General features: G+C 49.8%; 1 protein-coding gene across 5 annotated transcripts in view; it reads right to left on the bottom strand.

Moving 5' to 3' along the window:
* Positions 1 to 7,260: 7,260 nt before the first annotated feature.
* The window catches only part of ACVR1 (activin A receptor type 1), a 48,095-nt gene continuing 42,093 nt past the window's right edge, over positions 7,261 to 13,262 (bottom strand). For all 5 annotated transcript variants that reach the window (XM_039555101.1, XM_010407215.3, XM_010407217.3 and 2 more), the window contains exons 9-10: positions 9,552 to 9,682; positions 7,261 to 8,579 (exon numbers count right to left, since the gene is read on the bottom strand). In XM_039555101.1, coding sequence (XP_039411035.1) covers positions 8,445 to 8,579; positions 9,552 to 9,682 — 266 coding nt within the window. In that variant the 3' untranslated portion in view covers positions 7,261 to 8,444. The remainder of the gene's footprint in view (positions 8,580 to 9,551; positions 9,683 to 13,262) is intronic.

The following is a 13,262-nucleotide window of genomic DNA, read 5'->3' as shown; positions in this document are numbered from 1 at the left end:
TGGAACAGTTTGCAGCGTTTCTGCAATATCTTGAATGGGTTTAAACTAAAAGAGATTTAGATTAGATGTTAGGAAGAAAAGCACTGGAACAGGTTGCCCAGAGAAGCTGTAGCAGCTCCATCCCTGGCAGTGTCCAAGGCTAGGTTGGATGAGGCTTGGAGCACCCTGGGATAGTGGAAGGTGTCCCTGCCCATGGCAGGAGGGTAAAACTGGATGAACTTTAAGGTCCCTTCCAACTCAAACCATTATAGGATTCTGTGATTACACCACCACAAGCAAAAATAGTGACTAAATTATTTTTGAAAGAAAACAAATTGCCCTCCACCATGGTACAGACACAGCAGAGATGAAACCCAAGTAGTCTGGGATCAAGCAACTGTTAAACAGCACCAAAAAAAGCTGCTCTTTTTTTCTCTTTTAAATTGTCATTCAAACATATCCTGGAAAGATGCTCAGGACTTCCATGTCACCCCATCCTCAATTAATTGTGATGGGAATTGCAACATCTTAGTGCAGTGAAGTCCAACATCACTCTCTCACAGCAATCCCTATGAGTTGATGTTCTATTGCACTGAAACACAGCACAGCAGAGTATTGCACACCTCCCTGCTTGGGAAATACTGCAGAGGGGTTAGAAAATACCTGCCATGATCTAATAAAATATATGAAGGTTTGGGTGTCGGAGCAATAAAACAATAGAGGAAAAATTGCTACTCTTTCCCTTCTGAAAGCCTGGAGCCGGTAACTGCCCTGTGCCCACGGCTTGCCACGTGCCTGCACCTGCTCAGCCATCCTTTACTTGCCAAGTACCTGTTAAGCCATATATTACTTACCTGGAGATCCCAGCTGGCTCTGGGAACACCAGGAGAGAACACTGGATCCTCAGCAGCACCCAGGCACTGCTCGCCCTGCTGTCAGATCAAACAAACGCAGAGCTGGTCCCGGCAGATCCGTGTCTGCTTCTGCTCCTTCTGAAGTCTTACAAACAATTCACTTTATTTGCTCAATGCTACTAGAAAATGTAAATATAACTCGTTCAGATTCTGTTTTTGTTCATGGCATGGAATTATTCTGCTTTTCTGTGTAAAGGAAGACATAGAAGTAGGAATTATGTACTTAGTTTTTCTTCAGTTTAAGAAAGAAAATTTATAGAACACATTTACTCACCCTTTGCAGAAATGATGAAAAGAGTATCTCCTGCACTTGTAAAGGAGGAGAATGAAAGCTTTTAGAAAATTATATATATATATGTATATATATATATATATATATATATATGAACGTTTCTAGAGAGAAGTTGGCAGCACATATACTTGCAAGAATTAGTTCTGATTAAACCATCCATTCCAGTTTTAAACCAACACTTCTGATTAAGAAAGTGCTTCACTCTTTTTTTTTAACAGCATCTCCAAATGTACTTTTTATCTCACCACAGAAAGAAAAGGGGAAGGATTTTTCCTAGACCGTTCTGTTTCAGCACAAGCATTCAGGGATGCAGGAAAAGTGTTCCAGACTTCTCTGTTCCAGTGTAGGAATGGAGCAGAGTCCTGTGATTTAATGTTCATCCTCTATGAATATCCTCCTTCTGTGTCCCACAGTCTTTGGAAAACCTGTTGAGGGAACTTAACTGCCCAGCAGGTGACAGAGCCAAACCCAGCTCTGCCCCACTGCTGAGATATGAAGTATTTGCAGCCAACCAGTGGATTGGGTCGTGGCGCTCAGTCACAGGGGAGAGAGCAGAAAGTGACTTGCAGAGCTCTGGAACATTCTCCAGCTGCCAAGTCCTACTGCCTTCTCCGTCATATGTCTGATGGCAGCCTCTATTGTAACTTTAGTTCTTGTTTGGACCAAATCTAGAGGGAAACATCAGGCTGAGATGGTGCACAAAGATGATGCTGGTGGTTTTCCAGCTACATCCATGAAACGTTACGGCTGCAGCGATTGTTCCTGACGAGGATCCATAGGACTGACCCTGAACCACACCATGGCAAACCTGACAAGTCAGGTTAAAAGCCAGAGCCTTCCTTCTCACAGAGTTCCTCACTAAGGCGTGGCAGAAAGCCTGGCTCAGGGATTTGGGGGTGCATGGTGGTGTGAGTGAGGCTCGGTTGTTGTTTAGTGACAGTTTTTTAATTCAGCCCACTTACATCCTTGTTTTCAATGTTTCCTTTGTGTTTAGGCTGTGAGGAGACTCCTCTGAGCTGGCACCTGGCACGATCCTGCCCCACTGCTCTGGACACTTGTTCTGCTGCAGAAGCAAATGGTTCAGCAGTAACAGACAAATTTAAACACCGACTAAGCACCAGTTTAGAGATACAAGCATACTATACATCACATATTCCTGGAGTAATGGACCACTGGACTGGGTAATTCCAATGACTGAAGACTTGTTATGAACAGCAGTGTTGCAGATACTGCCATGCCAAAGCTGGAGCATTTCATGTGGGACCTCAATACACAACTGGAAGCTGTAAGGCTTGTTGACACAAATCAACCCATATCACTTAGAATGACACTGGCGTGTGTTCACATTAAGTATCTGACAAGTTCCTCCATTTCCCCTCTCACTTCTGCATGAAAGAAAAGCAGCATATCAGAACATGGATCACACTGCTCTGTCCCACCTCTCTTGGGCCAGATGCTCCATCAGCTTTCTCACACACCACGGGGCCGTGCTGTTGGTGTTACCCACTTTAAACAAGGCTCTTTGGGAAGAAGAAAAATCCAGGTGTTGAAGCTGAGCACAGCATCAGCTTTTCATTTTTTGAGAGGAAAAGGTTTCAGCACAGTAACCAAGACCTGGAGTTGCTGACACTGATACCAGTATCCAAACGTTGTTGATTTTAGGAGTTCAAGGTAGTTTTGTGACGGTAAAAGTGGACAGTCACTGCACTGGAGAAGGTGGTCAGTGCTTGGGTGAGGGCTGCAGTTGGAGACAAATTATTAATTACTGATGTTAGGTAATTTTTAAAAGCCACCTCAGAGGTTCAGCTGCTTCATCACTTGTGCAGCTCACAGGGGTGAAAAGCCCGGACAAAGCCCTGGGCACACACCGGAGCTCCCCAGCAGGCACTGCTCACGGCGGGGGATGGAGCAGCATTCCCGGGATGCTTCCCCGCAGCGCCGGGGGTGCCCGCCCGGCACGGACACGGGGCAGGAGCGCTCCGGCCAAGGACGGGCTTTTGCCAGCCCTGGGGGTGCAGAGCCCCGAGGGAGGGACGAGGGTGACAGAGGGCAGCGAATGCGGCGCCAAGGGGGACAATGGGCTGCGTTTTTTAAAAAAACCAACCCAGCAACTGACACCTCGCAGGACTGAGAGCTGGCAGACACTTCGGTGTGTTGTCTCACAGGCCACCATCGCGAGGACCACAGCCCCAGAGCCCCAAGCAGTCGGGCTGGCACTGAACAGGGGAACAGTGAGCAGGTGTCCCAAACCCTGGAAGATCCCCCCACAGGCCTCACACAGCTCCACCACACAGGATCCAGGGGCTACGAGACAAGGCCATGACCAGCGAGAAGCTGCATCCACGGAGCAGGGCCCAGGCTCTCCTCCACAGGGAGGGACCTGAGGTCCCTCCTGCAGCCTCTTCCTCCAACATGAGCCACATCCAGCAGCACTCGGCCCTTCCTGGCAGGCCCTGGCTTCTGTCCTGGCACAGCTCCGTGGCTCAGGCACTGAAGGGTGGTGGGATTTTTCCTTCTAACTGGGAATGTAACGCCAGTGTGCTATTCCCAGGTGAGAGCACCTGTCACAGTACAGCAGTAGCTCAGCTTTGGATAAAACACTTACTTTTCCCGCACAGATCTTATCTTTAAAATGAGTTCTGTGTTTGAGATTCTCTCTCTATAAATGGAACAGCACCTGGAATGTCTTTGCTTCCCTTCTCCAGTGCCAACCACTGCACCAAGGCTGAGCATTTTGTACAGCAGACATTTTGCCTCACAGGGAAGAGAATTGTCCCTATCAAAACAGTTTAATCCAGGTAAATAAAATTCTGGAAGGCTTCATACGGATTTTTGATGGATAATTCCAGCCCAGAAGGCCCACAAGGGAAGTTCCAACTGAGGGGGAGGACGCCTTCAGTGACTTCTCTGCAGCAACACTAACTGGGGTGTGCAGCCTCAGGCTGCTCCCAGCAGCTGTCCATCCCCAGGACACCTTGAAGTGCCACATATTCCTGACCAGTAACAAACAAGCCTTCTGCATATAGAACCACGGAATCACAGGATGGTTTGGGTTGGAAGGAACATTAAGGCCCATCCCACTCCACCCCCTGCCATGGGCAGGGATACTTCTGCTACCCCAGGGTGCTCCAAGCCCCATCCAGCCTGGCCTTGGACACTTCCAGGGATGGGGCAGCCATGGCCTCTCTGGACAACAGAGAAATCAACAAAGAAAAGCTACATTTCTTCCTGTACCCCTCTAAATCTAAAGCACCTCTGGTTGCATCCAGTCTTCCTCCTCTAACTGCTGGGGATTGTCCCCACCCACAGGACAGCTGAACCCCACGGGCAGTGCTACTCATTAGAGCTATTTTTCCACGCCTCCTCTCAGCAGGCTCTGATGCCCAGCGAGGCACCGCTCGAGCAGCTCCATCCTGGCTGGTGCAGTGCAAACCCGCCAGACACATGAATATTCAGCTCCAGCGAGGGAACTGCCTGTGCCATCGCCATAGAAATAAATGCAGCGACACCCTTACTGCAGCAGATTATATATATGAATTCCAAATCTCTTTAGAAGATTAGATTTTGTGGAGGTACTAGAGGAACACTGATTAATGAACACGCTGGAAAAACAGCGTGGCAGGCTGGGGTATTCCCTTCACATGGAACCTCCCCCACGCCCAAGCCCTCACACCTCCAGGGAAAAGCAGCAACAAACGTTCTCCTGTGACTGTCCAGAGACGTGGAAATGAGGTTAAATCACACAGACTACAGATAATCCTTCCCTGGCTGTCACCGAGCTTTCCTTTCTCCATTCCCACGCCTGCCACACTCCAGTTCCCAGGAGAGAATGCAGCCACTCCTGCTGGCTTGGACAGCACAGACCTTGACTATCCTCAGCAGTAATTGTACATTAGGAAGGCACAGTGGTGAATGACTTACCCCAAGTCGAGGGCTGAGAACTTGCTAAGGAATTACTCCTAATGATTACTTTCCACTTCATTTTCTTGATTCACATTTGCCAAATAGTGACCCAATTCCAACACACACACTAGGCTAACACTTCAAATAGTTCAGTTCGCCTGGACCAAAAGTACTTCAGTAGCAGGGGGTGAAAGTGAAATGTGTTTAAAATAAACCCTGGATGCTTTGCTGTGCAGAAGGCAGTCCTCGGAGCAGCAGCACTGACCGTGACCTTGCCCAGCACATCCAGGAGTGCCCAGGACTCCCAGTACTGACAGACTCTGTTACCCTGCCAGTGGCTTTTCTGGATAATCTTTACTTAAGACAGGATAAAGAGTATTACTGGGGTGTTCCTATGGTTTGTGGTTTTATCCTTTAGTCCATTATTCCCTGTGTGTTCAGAGAAGGGCAATGGAGCTGGGGAAGGGGCTGGAGCACCATGAGCACCAGAAGGAGCTGGGAAAGGTGCTCAGCCTGGAGAAAAGGAGGCTCAGGGGCACCTTCTGGCTCTGCACAACTCCCTGACAAGGGGGTGGAGAGAGAAGTGTGCATGTTCTTGCTGCAGGCCCCATATCCTGCAGCAGCCCCAGCACAGCTGACAGCCAGTACCCAGCACTGGGGTTGGAAAAGCCAGATCCACAGGGACCACTGTGGAGTACATGGAGCTGCTCCCAACCCGCAGTCAGTGCTGTTCTAGAACACAGCACTTTGCAGAGGATGGCTACAATGCAAAGAGCTGGAGCAGGTATTTAACAGGACCATCTTCCTAATAGCCAGTAAGATGGTGAGACTTCGTGTGGCAGTGTTTGAAGGACGCAGCGCAGCTTCTGCCAGCACGGCCAGAGCTGTCACCAACCATCAGCACCACAGGTTGTCTCTCTCCTCCAAGCTCTGCACGGGAAAACACTGGAGAGGTGGAAACTCCAAGCAAAAACTTGACCATAAACTCCACACTCACACTGCACACAACTGCCACCTCTGCCTCTGTCCCCTCTGTCTGCAGTGCCACCTGCTGTCATCCTGGACTGTCCAGACATCCCTGCCGGCCTCACCCCAAGCACCTCCACAAAGAGCCCGCCTTGCTTCCCACTTGGCTCAAATCCTGTTGCCTGTTCCATCCCGTTACAGAAACGCTGGAGTCACACCAGGCACGGGGGATTGCAGAGCTTCAGGCAACGCCCACTATCAGTCACCAGCAATGCAGCTCCTCACCCTGCAGCTGTACTTGTCACCAGTGACCTCCATCCACCCAGCAGCTTCAGCCCACCCCCGATTCCCTTGTGCCACTGACATCCCGTCCCTCCCAGGCTGCACCTGTGTCCCAGTCAGCCCAGTACACAGCTCACACACACACACCAATTTAAAGCAAACCAAAACACAGTCAGGCATTTGAATTCCTGTTACAAACGAAGAGAAAAGTTCATCGGATCCCACTTTTCCTATTTTTTCCTCATCACATACAATTACACAGTTAGAGACCTGGCAGCTGGTGCCAGCTCAGGCTGCTCTGCAGAGCTCCACACCACGCCGTCTCTCAGCCCCAGGCAGCACCTACCCCACACACTTGGCTCCTATTCCTACACTAGCAATGTGGAATGAGGCATTCCTCTTGGCTGGAACGGGACAGGGAGGATGGGGCTGAGAGAGAAGTTAGAGAGAGGCAGCAGAGCAGGACCTGGCAGACTTGAAGCGCTGAAGGGAACTCAGAGGAGTGTTTTACCCCAGAGAGAAATCGTGTCCAAGTGGCTGATCACTGCCCTAAGCCTTAGATCGCCTGGGGAATTCCAAGCCTACGAACAAAGCAGCTCTTTTCCAAGGATGAGAGGGCACTGCCACTTCCTGGACACTCCACTGGCCTAAGGAAGGAGAGGTGTGGAGAGACCCAGGCAGAGGGAACCCTTTGCTGCCGACAGAGCTGACCTCCTCCCCGCAGGTGGGGATCCTGGAAGGGGACTGGAGGACACGGACAGGGCCGGTGTCATGTCCAGGGAGAGCCCAGCACCTCCCTGCTGCACCTTTAGAGCCTCAGCACCTCGGAGGGGCAGGAGCACCGCCAGGACCCTGCGGGTACAGCCCAGGGTCCCCATGGCAGCACCTGACCACTGACAGCAGTAACACAACTCAAACACTCTGTGCTTTGACTTGAAAACATTCTATTTAATTTATACAAATAACTACTAAATAGAAAAAGTAGATTAAAACAAAATAGTTATTTTTCTGGCAGAGTTTAAATGCATATTATATAGCTTAGAAGAAATAAAATGCATTTTCCCCACAGCATTCATGACCTAATATTCTAGTTAACTCCTCCATTGCTTTCCTTTCCCAGATCAGTAAGATGCCAGACGCAAGGTCCTGTGGGAAATGGCTATATATACGTTCCATATTCCAACTGAAAATATGGTACAGACCACACACCTACAAATGTGAAGCACTTAAAATGTGACTATCAAGTTGTAATATGATAATACAGAAAACAATTCATGTTTCAGGTTATACGGTGTTACAAAAACGTCTGTGTAAGAAATCATGAAAGAGGCCACATAAAAATAAGCTTTAACTTTATGCACTTATTTTACAGTTTAAAAAACTGGCAAGTGCACTAGTAATAAATAATTTGCAAGTTTTGGATAAACAAGAAATTCCTAATGTTCAGCATTATTGTAAACATCAGTACACATGTAAAATGCAGCTAAAGTCTGACAGTTACATTTTCAGTTTACCGAATTCTTTTCCTATTACTCAGGCAGAGATCAATGCAGGATACAGCCAATCATATTTTTGGCAAGTCATGTCGTTAAAATTAACAGTGACAGTGCAAGTAAGGAATGCAAAGAATTCCTAGTGCAATAAAGAAGAGAAGCACAGGCAATATTGCTGATTAAAATTTACCACTTCCATGTGTTCACCCTGGGAGTGATTAGGAGAATTAAAATAAAATTTAAAAAAAAAAAAAAAAAGAAAGAAGAAAAGGGAAAAAAAAGGAAAACAAAAAACAACCCAAAAAAAAAAAAGAGAAAGAAGAAAAGAAAATAAAAGAAAAAAGCTGTTCAAAGCCATTGTTTAATGCCCTGATCTTGTCTTAGGATTTCTCTGTCTTCCTTCAGGCCACTACCTCAGCCACAGCACATCCAGCTGAGTCCTCAGCGCTCGCCCAGGTGTGGTCCGAGCAGTCCGGACGTCCCGCGGCCCCCCCAGCGGCTCCCCAGAACTCCCGCTCCAAGCAGCCCCTGGGGACCAGGGGTATGAACTGCCTGGCCAGAGCCCCCTGGGCCAGCCAAGTGCCTTCCTGTCAGGAGAGCACCACGACGAGAGGGTCAACAGTCAGCTTTCAGTTTGTCTAAGGAATTGTCAATTTTGGTCAAAGTCTTTTTGATGCGCAGGGCTGTCAGTCTGGCCGATGGGTTCTGGTACCAGCACTCCTTCATCAGCTTGGCAAGGGACGTCAACGTCTGGGGAAGAACAGAAACCACACAACACGCAGGTCAGTCCACAAATAACAAGCCAAGGAAGCACTGGCTGGGGCCAAGCACTCACACAGAGAGGTTCTACTGCCTAATGAATGCTCCGTTTTCAGAGTTTCCCGCCATCTATCAAATACAGAGCTTTCATGTTTTGAAAATCTCCTGAAGTCTGATAACTTGATTAAACCAAGAGCACAACTGGCCTGTGGGCTGACTGGAGTGACCAGCTAGTGTAACTTCAAACAGTTGAGTGTTGGGAGTTTTTTCTAATTAAGAAAACACTACACAGAATTTCTCTTCAATGAAACCAACTCCTGCAGACCCTGGAAGGCAGCTGAGAAGGTGCAGAAGTTCTGCCTGTGATTTCATCATGCCCAGCAAGGTTTAACTGGCTGGGCTCCCAGCACAGGGCACAGCTGGCACCCAACCCTCAGAGACAGGCCCTCTGCCCTGCCCAGCCCTACAGATTTCAAACTGACTTCCGCAGCTTCAGGGGTAAGGACAGAACAGCTGGGCAGCCTGGAGAGGCCAGACTGATACTGATGAAGAAAAATAAACTTGAGCATCAGTCCTTCAAAAGGAACAACAGCCCCTATCTTGCAGGCAGGAGAGACCAGCATTCTGTTGTGTGTGTTGTAAGCCCTAGAAAGCCCTGGACTAGCTTCCAACCCCTTCACTTCCTCTCGGAGGGAGAACAACCGCCCAGGAAAAGCAGCTGTAAGAGATTTTGCTAAATCATATTCCTAAAAGGCTGATCTGTGACCAGCTCAGACCTGGCAGTCATCAGTTTGCTCAGTGCTCCCCAAGGCCAGGCCAGCACATCCCAACACCTGTACAGGTGATGCTGCTGACGAGGCCCATCGAGATCATCTCCACAGCAAGTGACAACTGAAAAAGCTTCCACGACTATGTCAGACAGACCAGCACCTATCTGCTCCAGCCCCCCAGCACTATACTGACCGGGTCTGAGAACCATCTGTTGGGAATGTTGGGCCTCTGCTGATCCACACAGACCACTTTCCTCATGTCTTCAAAACTGGGATCATTCGGAACCAAGTCATAAAAGGGTGGTTTGTAGTCTTCCACGATACCTGGTGAGACACAAACAGACATTACTCCATGACTGTGCAAGTGAACAGCATTTCTGCAGGGACAGAGGGAACAGATAACCCACCCAAGAGGCACAAAAATCCTTCAGAAGTCAATCCTACACTGTCACGCAGCCTCTGAACAACAGAACAGCACTCACTGCCCCAGGAACAGCTTTTTCTACCCAAAATGTTAATTAATTGGCTCATATTGCAAGTCTGAGTATGAGCTATATATGCATTTTGCAGATGCTGGAGCTGAAAGGATGAGAAGTAAATCCCTTGCCAAAAGGCCATGTTTTGTAACACATGCAGCTCTCCTGCCTACCACAAACTGGGACTTCTACCAGCAAATGGAAAAATGTAAGGTCTGCACTGGTGTTTCTAGCAGGTTCAACACACACTTTGGTGCTTTCATAATTCCTGAAAGAGTCCAGTAAGCATGTCAGCATCCACAGACCCTCAAGCTGGTGTTTCAAAGCATTTCATTCCTTGTTATGAAAACAGTAAAATCCCCAGGGTAACTGGCACCACATGCCATCACAAAGCCAAACACCAGAGAGCCCATGGTACCCAGGAGCTGAATGCATCTTCATAAAATCACAGACTGGTCTGGGTTGGGAGGGACCTTACAGCTCAACTCATTCCACCCCTGCAATGGGCAAGGACACCTTCCACTAGACCAGGTTGCTCCAAGCCCCATCCAGCCTGGTCTTGACACCACCAACCTGGCCATCTCCTAGGGTTTGGCACTGAAACAGGAGTTTGTGTGTGTGTGTGCTCCCCCAGCCCGTCACCCTGCTCACGGAACGCTGCCAGGCTGGAGCCCCTCTGCCTGCTCCCCAAGACACACGTGCACCTCTCTGCTTCCTCATTGGATCAGGCCCACAAACCATCTACAGGGAGCCCAACTTTCTCAGGAAGCCAATTTACAAACTGGTGTTCAAAGACAGGCATCTGGGTCAGCAGCATGGAAAAAGCTGAAGCTGATGAGGCCCTCTGTGTCCAGCAGGAACATCAAACGGCTGCTGCTGACAGCTGGGACCAACAGACCGAAATCCCACAGCCACACGTGAAACCCAGGAGAATCTCTGCTGCTTTGGATAGCCTGAAGCTGAAACGAGGTTCTCAATCTTTCCTACAGCAGTTGAATTTTAGTTTTCGTGTTCTATCGGAGATGAAGATCAAAGTTCCACAGATATTTTTATGCATAATCTGCAAAAATCTGTAAACCACTGTCTGCGATGATTAGTCAAAAAGGGAAAGAGTCTTCAGGAAATTACAAGTGCCTTGGAAAACAGTAGGGTAATTTGGAGACCTGGCTACCCAAGCAAGCCCATCAGAAGCACCAGGCAGCCTGCAGAGTTTGCCCAGTGCTATTCCAACATGGACAGACAAATTACACATGCTGCATACAGCAGCACCACCCACCCTCCTGCTCAGAGCAATTCCCCATTGCATTTCATTGCATTGCAACATCACCTGGCCTGAATTCCTAGCTTCACCCTTCTCCTGCCTCAGCCCAGAACCCAGTTTACTGTGAGTCCTCACCAACAGAGCCCGTCCTGCAGGTAAAGCCGGGGCTTTGCATGAGCCAAATGCCCAGCTCCAGCTACGTCACACAGCTCTGAAGGCACTGCCAGGGCCACGAGGACGTTACACGTGAACTTTACCACTGCAGAGAGCGTCTGGCTCTCATTCACTGTTTTCATGTGGTCTTTCCCAAGCACAGGGCACATAACTGGCTGCTCCAGAGAAGACAGGCAGTACTGCAGACAAAGGAAGCGGGTCTGGCCTTTACTCCAGTAGTGCCTGTGGAATCCTCGGAGCTGCCGAGGCCGGCCGTGCCGGGCCCGCGGGAGCAGCCGGCTCCGCAGCAGCCCTCCCTCAGCGGTGCCAGGGAGCCACTCGCCCTCTGTCCCACAGCGCTGCGCCCACACAGCGTCACCGACCGGGGCACGCTGCCTTCGGCCACTGCCCGGGGAGCACGGGCTGCCCACTGGCTCGGGGACACCTTCCGCACAACCCACAGCCTGGGCTTTCTGCACAGCTTGGAGGTGACTTCTGTCATTTCCAGCACGCCCTACTGCTCTCCTGGGGCCACTGGCTTTCTGCTCTCCAATCACCTGCAATTCACACGTACTGCAGTGGCTTCTTACCTTTACTCCTTGTCACTTCATAGACTCCCCACATGGTTTGAGAGGAAAGGGACCTTAAAGCCCATCCCATCCCTTTCCATGGGCAGGGACACCTTCCACTAGCCCAGGGTGCTCCAAGTCCCATCCAGCCTCGCCTTGGACACTTCCAGGGATCCAGGGGCAGCCACAGCTGCTCTGGGCACCCTGTGCCAGGGACTCCTCACCCTCACAGCCAAGAATTCCTTCCCAATATCCCATCTATCCCTGCCCTCTGGCAGTGGGAAGCCATTCCCTGTGTCCTGTCCCTCCATGCCTTGTCCCCAGTCCCTCTCCAGCTCTCCTGGAGCCCCTTCAGGCCCTGCAAGGGGCTCTGAGCTCTCCCTGGAGCCTTCCCTTCCCCAGGCTGAACATCCCCAGCTCTCCCAGCCCGGCCAGAGCAGAGGGGCTCCAGCTCTCGGAGCCTGTCCATGGCCCTTAGCTGACTTTAAGTCCAGCTTGTCCTGTGCATGCACAAATCTCACTGCTCAACCCGACACAGAGCACAGCAACAGCTCCAGCCTTGCACAGGGAACGACGACCACACGCCAGGGTTACTTTGAGTAGGAACCACCTCTGAGCTTCTACTGTTACTGTCATTGTTGAACAAGACCACAACCCTGGGAACAACCACGACAATTCCCAGGGATCTGAGCTGTGAGTGCCAGGCACCAGGGAAGCACTGAACCAAGGCAGCACATTCCAAGAGCAGAGGACACTCTCCAGAGAACCAGCACTGCTCTGCTTGAAGAGAGTCAAACACTGCTTTGGGGAGCGAAATCACATTTTCAGTACAGAGAAAATGCTGGCTGGCTCCTGCTACAGCACACAGACAACACACAAGTATTTGTTTGTGCCAAAGGAGCTACCTATCACATTTTCCTCCTCATACTAAACAAGAAAATACCAAGAACCTCTGTGTCACCTGGAGGATTCATTGGGTAAGTTTTTAAAATAAAAATTAAATTAAATAAAATTTAAGAACTTCAAGGTCTCTGTGAGCTGAAGTACTAAACCAGGCTGAGTCACTGGAAGGACTCAGGTGAACAAGAGATGCCCAGTGTCCACAAGCCCGGGAGAACAGCAGAAGTTTGTAGCACAGGGAGCTGACGAGTGCCTCTGGTCCCCCAAGACATCATCAGCCCTTCACACCACTACACCCTTGCTCCTGCAGGCTCACTCCCAATGCCAAAGTCTCACTGCAAAGCAAACAGGGTTATCAGAGTGACCACCTGACCAGCAACGATTCCCACACAGCTCAATGCACAGAGGCAAGGGAAGATGTTTACTCCATCCCAACCAGTGCAAGGGCATGGAATTACTTACAGCAATAGCCAGGAGTACAGAGCAACTGGTTCTGTGCAGTTAGTATCACCAGTGCCTGAAACTTCAGACTGTCTTGACATGAC

This window comes from Corvus cornix, chromosome 7, assembly GCF_000738735.6.
Source record: "Corvus cornix cornix isolate S_Up_H32 chromosome 7, ASM73873v5, whole genome shotgun sequence".
In the NCBI taxonomy this organism is placed as follows: domain Eukaryota; kingdom Metazoa; phylum Chordata; class Aves; order Passeriformes; family Corvidae; genus Corvus; species Corvus cornix.
The sequence above is the reverse complement of the archived record's forward strand: the minus strand, read 5'-3'. Positions and strand labels throughout refer to the sequence as shown.